Here is an 8,857-nt window from a genome sequence, read left to right as displayed (position 1 = left end):
GCAGCAGCAGCAGCAGCAGCAGCAGAGAAGGGATGGTGCCCACCTCCTTAATGGTACAGCAAATGGGCTTGTGGGAAATGATCCTCTCATGCGCCAAAATACTGCAACTGCTAATGCAATGGCTACAAAGATGTATGAGGAAAAATTAAAATTACCAATGGAGAGGGATTCATTGACAGATGCTGCAATGAAGGTAGGTGATTGGTCTTTTCCTCACTTCACTTTCCACTTTTTCTCAAGTTTGATTTCAGGAGTGGTGGATTGACTGGAATTTTCGAAGCATGACTACTTTATTTTATTATCTTTAAAACTTTTTACAGCAAAGATTTGGTGAGAGTGTAGGGCATCTTTTGGATCCAAATGCCTCGATTTTGAAGTCTGCTGCAGCAGCAACTGGCCAGCCTTCAGGGTGCTTTTCTGTTCTATTCACCTTTATTGCTTAATCATATACTTGAACTTGTGGTTAGAACAAAAACTAGAATGATAAATGTTTTTTATGCAGCATTTGAAATGATATTTTTATGTATTTCATATTAATTGCAAAGTTCGTGTTAATTATTCTGTTTCTTTTAAATAAATACTAGTTGGTGTGATTTTGCAACTAATGTTACACAATCTTGATTATTATATACATGTCTGAATAAACACTCATTGATTTTGCAATTTAGTTGTTGAATCTTGTAATTGATTCAAAACTTTTTTTGATGTTGTATAACCTAATTTCAGGCAAGTGTTGCATGGTGCTTCTGGTGGAATGTCCCCACAGGTCCAGGCTCGGAATCAGCAGTTGTCAGGGTCCACGCCGGTATGGGTTCCATAGGGTTTTCTCATCATTTTAGATTTTCTTTATCATTAAACTGTTCTAAATTTTGTCCGGGATGGAATCAGGACATGAAGAGTGAGATAAATCCTGTGCTGAATCCAAGAGCTGCTGGTCCAGAAGGATCACTGATAGGAATTCCTGGTATGCTTTGTTCATGGCATTTCCCTTTTTACATGTTATCATTGATTGATCCTGATTTCAGATAGACAAATTACATTCTAATGCACTTGTGAGACTATTTGATCTTTAACTTAATGCCTTCATCTTTCAATTTAACAGTAAACTGTGGCTTATTATAATCTGTTTGGTTTAGAGATGCCCGTGGCTAAACATGTAGGTCCTTGCTTTTCAGGATCAAATCAAGGTGGCAACAATTTGACTCTAAGAGGATGGCCACTCCATGTAAGTTTTCCCTGGTTCAATTGTTCCTGAAAATTCTACATTTTACATGCATTATTATGGTTTAATTTTGGATGCACAATGGCAAATAACATGCTTACTGTGAATGTGTATGCATATTGGACCCTATTGCTTCCTTGTCAGGGATTGGAACAACTTCGATCAGGACTTCTTCAGCCACAAAAACCTTTTATACAGGCTCCTCAGCCCTTTCATCAAATTCAGATGCTAACACCACAGCACCAGCAGCTTATGCTGGCACAACAAAATCTAACATCACCAGCTGCTAGTGATGATAGTAGAAGGTTGAGAATGCTTTTAAATAACCGGAATATGAGTATTGGAAAGGATGGCCTTACAAACTCTGTTGGTGATGTTATTCCAAATGTTGGATCCCCTTTGCAAACAGGTGGCCCACTTTTGTCTCGTGGAGATCCAGATATGCTGCTTAAGGTTCAATGATTCTTTGAATTAAATGTATTTTTTATGTCTTCCTCTAGTTGTGACTTCATTCTCATAAATTTTAATGTTCTGAAAAAAACTTCCTTTCATATGCAGTTAAAAATACACCAGTTACATCAGCAACAACCGAACAGCAATCCACAGCAGCAACTTCTCCAGCAGCATGTGCTTTCAAATCAGCAATCACAGAGTTCAAATCACAATCTTCATCCGCAAGATAAGATGGGGGATGCTGGCAGTGTCAATGTTGATGGTAGCATATCCAACTCTTTTCGAGGAAATGATCAGGTCTTTTTTTTTTTTGTGTTACCTCTAATACACCTTTGTAACTGGTGGTCTGGCCGCATGACATCCTTTTGATTGGTGGTGTAGCTTCATTATCTTAATTTTTCAAACCAGCTGTTAATATTTCTAGATACATTAGTGGAACCAGTTTGGTATTGTTTTAGATCTCAATTACTTCAAACTTTTTACTTAAGACTAATCATGGAGGACTCCTTAGCATGCAAATATTTGCTTCTCTGTTCTCTAATAGCTCACCCCTTTGATGAAAGTTTCAGAAGATGGCAAATGTAGTTTGGTTAATAGGGTGCCAAGTTGACTGCACTTGCAGTTCCATTAATTTATTGGAAACCAAATATACCCTCTCTACGGCAGTAGTTATAAAACATGCCTTTTGACTTCTCCCTGTATCTGGATTAACCTTCATGTCATGGATTTTTGTTGCTCCGCTTGTCTTAAATTGAGATTTTATTACCTTTACAAGATGTTGCACGCTAGTTAGTTCATTTTAAAAGCAGCATGCTCAATATGACTGACCTTTACAGGTTCCTAACATGGTTTTCCTTGTTGCATCTTAAGGTTTCAAAAAACCAGACTGGGAGAAAGAGAAAACAGCCAGTGTCTTCTTCAGGTCCTGCCAATAGCTCAGGAACTGCAAATACAGCAGGACCCTCCCCAAGTTCAGCACCTTCAACGCCTTCAACCCACACACCTGGAGATGTGATCTCAATGCCTGCTCTGCCTCATAATGGTGGTTCTTCTAAGCCTTTTATATTTGGGGCGGATGGTACAGGCACTCTTACATCACCATCAAATCAGTTGGTGAGAAGATTTTTCATCCTTTTTATTGGTGAAGGAATTGAAAATTCCTTGCTTGAATTCTCATTGATATTCCATTTTGGCAGTGGGATGACAAAGATCTTGAATTGCAGGCTGATATGGATCGTTTTGTGGAGGATGGATCTCTTGAGGATAATGTTGACTCTTTTTTATCCCATGATGATAATGACCCTAGAGATGCAGTTCCTCGTATGGATCTGAGCAAAGGTGTGCAGATGAAGGCCTAGTTTTTCTTTTGACAAGATTTTCTCAGAACTTTGGTTCCTGGATCTTGTTGGCTTTTTTGTCAAGATCATGTATATACCTTTCTTAAATATGATGCAATGATGCTGTGACAAATTATTCACAGATATTTCATCTATCACTGGTTATTGATAATGATATGCCTCTTTGTGTTCCCTTGTTTTTTATTGAATTGATAAATACATGTAAAATGTAATGACATGGCGGACTTATTTTGAAAATTGTCTTGTTTATGCACTATGATTTACCGAGTGTAGAATTTTGATGTGACTTCAGGATTCTCATTTACTGAAGTAAATTCTGTTAGAGCAAGTGCAAGCAAAGTAGTCTGTTGCCACTTCTCATCAGATGGAAAATTGCTTGCTAGTGGTGGCCATGATAAAAAGGTGAGTATAAAAAAATGACAGGTTGCTATATTCCTAATTCTAGGTTAATTAACCTATTGGAAGGTTTCTTATAAAGGAAACTTTTTAAAAAGTTATAAATATATGGGATAATTCGATGCCACATTCTCATTGTCAAGCTTCTGGGATGCTTGTTTGAAATTCTGTTTTGCCTGTCCAAAACGTGAAATTCTATGCCTTATGTGTATTATCGAGTAAAGAAAAAGGAAGATAGGTATTCTTTTGGCTGCTTTGTACTGACCCAAAATACAATGTTAATTTTTTGTTTGATGGTTTATGATACAGGCTGTATTGTGGTACACGGATAATTTAAAGGCAAAAACTACCCTTGAAGAACATACATCTCTGATTACTGATGTCCGTTTCAGCCCAAGCATGTCACGACTTGCAACATCATCATTTGACAAAACTGTTAGGGTTTGGGATGCTGACAATGTTAGTATGATATTCTTTCTTTATGACTATCACAATTCTTTGCAGCTAATTCTTGCTTCTTTTTTTTTTTCTCTATATCTTTTTTTATCGTGGAGTGTTTTATTTCTGAACAACTCCTTTGCAAAATGTAAATTCATCTGTTCAATTTCATAAAGATGTAATTCTTAAAGTAACTTTCATATTTGGTGGATCCATACCATGCTAGGTTTTTTTCCTCTTTATTGAATGGTAATAGGATGATTTTTTTCCCCTCTAATTGAGGATATGACTTTTCTCTATCCTTTTGATGTTGCATCCTTAAATTTATGTCGTTAATAACTTTACAATGGTGTATGCAGCCTAATTTCTCACTCCGCACTTTTACCGGACATTCTGCCACTGTAATGTCACTAGACTTCCACGCAAATAAAGATGACCTTATATGCTCTTGTGATGGAAATGGTGAAATAAGGTACTGGAGTGTTACCAATGGTAGCTGTGCAAGAGTATTCAAGGTAGGTCTTGTAGACCGGTTTATGATATCAGAGACTTAGTGGATTCGACATTGGTAGTCTCCTTTATTATTTTTATTTTTTCTAGTTTTCTAGCTTGTGGTCACTGATAGTTGTTTGGATAGGGTGGCATGACCTGTATGAGATTTCAACCTCGAGTGGGAAGGTATCTTGCTGCTGTGGCTGAAAATGTTGTGTCTATACTAGATGTTGAGACACAAGCTTGTCGGCATTCATTAAAGGTTAGTGGTGTTGTCTTTCATCTATGTGAATGGAACCAGGATGCACAAAAGGTCAAAGTACTATTTAACGGTATTCTCTTGCTGTTTGTAAATATAGGTGCCAACTGTATTCAATCATCTGTATTCACCAATATATTTTATTTACTGTAGTCATTTTGCACCTTCAGTTGCCTCACTCATGGTGACAAAAGTCGCCTGTTTTTATCTAAGAGGACACTGATGTTTTTCTTGCATAACATGGATATCTGTTGTTCCTGTTTGTATTCGTATTTTAAGGTGTCTTCACATTTTGCTTAAACTGATCCAGATTCCGTGTGTACTCCACTCATGAATGTCTTGTGCCTTTCCCTTTTTTTTATTCTGCGTGCAGTTTAGCTGACCTTCTGATATTTCTAACTGTAGGGACATACTAAGCCAATTCATTCTGTTTGTTGGGATCCTTCTGGTGAGTATCTGGCATCTGCCAGTGAGGACTCTGTCAGAGTCTGGACGCTTGGATCAGGAAGTGAGGGCGAATGTGTTCATGAGTTGAGTTGTAATGGCAACAAATTCCACTCCTGTGTTTTCCACCCTACATTCCCTTCATTGCTAGTCATCGGCTGCTACCAGGCACGAGATTTCTGCTTTGTTCTTTGTACTCTGCAATTTCACTATCATCATTAGCATCATAGTTTTAAATCCTACTTGCAGTTGTGGATGCTGATTGTGGACTTAGCAGGTGTTGAAAACAACTATCGTGGCTATTGTTGTCATGAATCTTTAGTAATTATTAACAAATTTTAGAAACGTATGTTTTTCTAATAATTGCATTAAGCTGTAGAATAATAACATTTCTAGTCAAATTTCATACAAACAATACATTACACGCGCACACACTCGAAAGGAGTGAAAACTATGAAAACATGAATTTTGCATGCTAAATCTATATTTATAAAAATCATTATTAGTAGGTAGGCCATTGTTGGGTTGTTGACCTGTTATTTTCACAATAATAGCCAACAAATGGCTGTTGCCATTATAATAACACCATAGCTGTCATTGTTGTGAATTGCTACTAACGGCATTGTTTTTTGGTAAACAATGGCTGTTATTTAAAACCAATATTAGTATTGTTATCATCTGGTGTTGATGGTGTTGTCTCTAGCTTCTATATCAGCTAGCAATATGGTTTCCTTTGCTGCAAGTTTTTCTTATTAGGATTTGGTAAATTTTATAACTGTTGCATAGGTTGGTGATGGTTTACCATAGCCCTAAACCTGCATTATTTCTCTTACAATTGTATGTGATGTTCTCCACTCCGAAGATTGTCCATGTTGGATCCAGGTTAAAGGTCACATCAGTTCTCAGAATATGATTACAGTTTTTTGATATCTGGTGGAATTTTTTTTTTGAGAAGTCCTGAAAAGTTTTCTAATGTGTCTTGTATATTTTCATTTGCATCCTCCCTCTGATGCTGCCTTTTTGCCCCCCTTTTTCCTTTTATTTCCCTTTGCTGAGTTGGGAAGGGCCATTCACACTTGGGACTGGGTTCTATTCATATCTTTTTCAATACCTGCATTATATTTTGTTGTGGGTTCTCTGATATGCACCTGTGGTATATGCTGCAGTCTTTGGAGCTTTGGAACATGGATGAGAACAAGACAATGACTCTGCCAGCCCATGAGGGTCTAATTGCTGCTTTGGCTGTATCAACTGCTACAGGGTTGGTTGCTTCTGCTAGTCATGATAAGCTCGTTAAACTGTGGAAATGATACATGCTTGTTTCTCTTTGTTGTTCAAGTTCTAGCTTGTTTATTTTGGTTACTCGATCTCCCCATTTTGTGTTCTATTCAAATATCAGGTCACTATAACCCCAGAAACTAACCTTATATGTTGGTGTATCTGTTACATGACCACTTCTGTAACTTGCAAATCAATGGTCAAACATCCTGGACTATTTTGTACTCTAGGAAGTAAATGGTTTATGTTAATAGTTTTCTGGTTCACAGTGTTCTGGCTCAAACTTGCTTATGCTGGACCTTTTTTGGCTCATCTCATCTACACTTAGTTAAAGCGTAATTCTTTTCCTCGACAGATTGCTTTATGCATTCCACATCTTTTGTTTGATTTTGATTATTGGAAGAAATGTGAGGAAGGTTTCATTATTAGAAATTTGCACAAGCTTCCAAATCATAAGTAGCCAAAAGCAGAGGAATCAACAAGCTAGTTGACTGAAATGTCTCAAGGTGTCTAGAAGAGGGCCTGATGCTGAAATCTATACGTCGTGCATGAGGATAGAGGGGGAGAGGTGGGGGATGCTTGTGTTGTATTTTGGTGAATAGTGGGGCCAAAAGCGCACATTGAGTTCCGGTGGGATATAGAGCACAGGAAGTGCAGTGCATGCGTTCACTCCTGGGCGCAGGGCCTTTGCATCTCATCATTGGGCAGCAAAACCTTGTAATCCATTATGGAGTCAGAAGTTATCTCCTCGCAAGCTAAAGTTGCTATCAGCTACCAACATCCTGATTATACAATATGGCTTGATGTTGGTTTGGCTGGTTGAAACAATCAAATAGGACGGACATAACTTCGAAGATTGTTTCTAACTAAATTCGTAGAATTGTGTCATAGCTCCCCGACATTGCATTAACTGTTGCGCAAGCGGTCTACGACATCACTCCCAGCAATGACCGCTTTAAAAAGGATCTGGACTAATTCGTTTTAGTTTTAACATGCTTTGCATGTCGAAGCCCGGTCTTTTCGCTAGATGTGTCTTCAATAGGTCATCTTTGATGCCCCTTCTGTAGTCTTTTTCAAATTTAAACCTGAGTAATCAAAGCTCGCCTTCAAATGCAAGTGGAAGGGAGTCATGAGTGTGCCTTATCACTCAAGCAAGTTGTACACCTCTCTTCTCCAACTGTTCTCCTTTGCGTCAGTGGACAAGTTATCATGGCGACAATACTGGAGGAAGCACGTATTTAAGTTTGTGTTCATGCAAAAGATTACTACCCCTTGCATAGATAAAATCTTAACAAACACAGTCAAGGTGACGAGGGAAAGGGGGGCTTTCTTATTCTCCTTCTGCGCAAAGGTACAAGGAGACCTAACTGTTGATTGAAAAGAGAGAAGAAACCAGGAGCATTGATGGCTGCAAGTGCAAGATTACCTCACCATTGCCTTGTATGGCAATTTGTGGCATTGTCCATTTGCATACGTATCGTGTAGCTTCCATTCAGCTCCTATCTTCTCCCTTTCCTTTCTAGAGTGTTTTCAGGCTATCTTGGCGTCACTTTTCTTCTTCTTTGATTGGGAAAAACTTTTAACTATTAGGCTGCCAAAGGTAAAATTTTAAGGAGCTATTTGTTTCAGAATGTAAAAATCTTGAAAATGCAAGGTAATTGTAAACCAAAAAAACAAATAATTGAATGTTAAGGATGAACAAAAATGACATAAATTGCATTAGGTTAACGTTTCAAGACAGAAGACATAAATTGCATTAGGTTAACGTTTCAAGACAAAAGACAAAATGAAAAGATATATATATAAAAAAAAAACATGTTTGATTAGGTTAGAAAGATAAATACATTTCTAAAATAAATTTATATCATTTTAAAATATATATTTTTTAAATTTATATTCAATGAAAATCTACATTCTTATGGATACAACTCGTTGACGTATATAAGCCGCCAGAATCAAGGGCATTATTTTTTTTTCTTATTTTTTTCAAGACAACGAGGACATGACTCGAAAAGATACCCTTCTAATTGTCTTCTCCCTGTAGTAGGGTGAGCTCATTGAACAATATTGGTGCTGTTTAAACAGAAAGAAAAAAATAAAAAGAATAAACTTTCTTACGATGAATGTCTCTGGTTGGGCACTAGGGATAGTGATGGAACCCTAAATGTTTATCTCATATTCATGTCAACGATTCTGCCGTGATCATGTGGCAAAACAATGTCAGTCAGGGATGATGGGTGACGTTCTAAGAAACTATGAAAACCCCACCCTATATGATAGAGTACTGATCATGATTATAAATAAAGAATAGTTTTTTTTCTAAAGTATTAAAATAACATTTTTTAAAATTTATTTTTAACATCTAAAAACAATTAAAAAAATAATTTAAAATAAAAAAATTCAAAATTTAACAGAAAAAACCAAGTTGAAATTCACTCATATCCCGAGATATCCTATCCTCCACCGCAACTCTGACCTTCTGATTTGAGTTATGATTTGACAGTCTAATCAAACAAT

At 37.1% G+C, this 8,857-nt stretch overlaps 1 protein-coding gene across 3 annotated transcripts in view; it reads left to right on the top strand.

The window, feature by feature from the left end:
• Window positions 1–6,614, top strand: part of LUG (transcriptional corepressor LEUNIG) — an 8,971-nt gene extending 2,357 nt beyond the window's left edge. For 2 of the 3 annotated variants that reach the window (XM_011021441.1, XM_011021440.1), the window contains exons 6-20: window positions 1–193; window positions 321–409; window positions 727–805; window positions 889–964; window positions 1,176–1,225; window positions 1,367–1,675; window positions 1,781–1,972; window positions 2,546–2,788; window positions 2,872–3,013; window positions 3,326–3,435; window positions 3,739–3,888; window positions 4,227–4,382; window positions 4,505–4,621; window positions 5,024–5,230; window positions 6,229–6,614. In XM_011021441.1, coding sequence (XP_011019743.1) covers window positions 1–193; window positions 321–409; window positions 727–805; window positions 889–964; window positions 1,176–1,225; window positions 1,367–1,675; window positions 1,781–1,972; window positions 2,546–2,788; window positions 2,872–3,013; window positions 3,326–3,435; window positions 3,739–3,888; window positions 4,227–4,382; window positions 4,505–4,621; window positions 5,024–5,230; window positions 6,229–6,372 — 2,257 coding nt within the window. In that variant the 3' untranslated portion in view covers window positions 6,373–6,614. The remainder of the gene's footprint in view (window positions 194–320; window positions 410–726; window positions 806–888; window positions 965–1,175; window positions 1,226–1,366; window positions 1,676–1,780; window positions 1,973–2,545; window positions 2,789–2,871; window positions 3,014–3,325; window positions 3,436–3,738; window positions 3,889–4,226; window positions 4,383–4,504; window positions 4,622–5,023; window positions 5,231–6,228) is intronic. The other variant, XM_011021442.1, reaches the window with a different exon arrangement.
• Window positions 6,615–8,857: the final 2,243 nt, after the last annotated feature.

Source organism: Populus euphratica, unplaced genomic scaffold, assembly GCF_000495115.2.
Source record: "Populus euphratica unplaced genomic scaffold, PopEup_1.0 scaffold19.1, whole genome shotgun sequence".
Classification (NCBI taxonomy): domain Eukaryota; kingdom Viridiplantae; phylum Streptophyta; class Magnoliopsida; order Malpighiales; family Salicaceae; genus Populus; species Populus euphratica.
The sequence above is the reverse complement of the archived record's forward strand: the minus strand, read 5'-3'. Positions and strand labels throughout refer to the sequence as shown.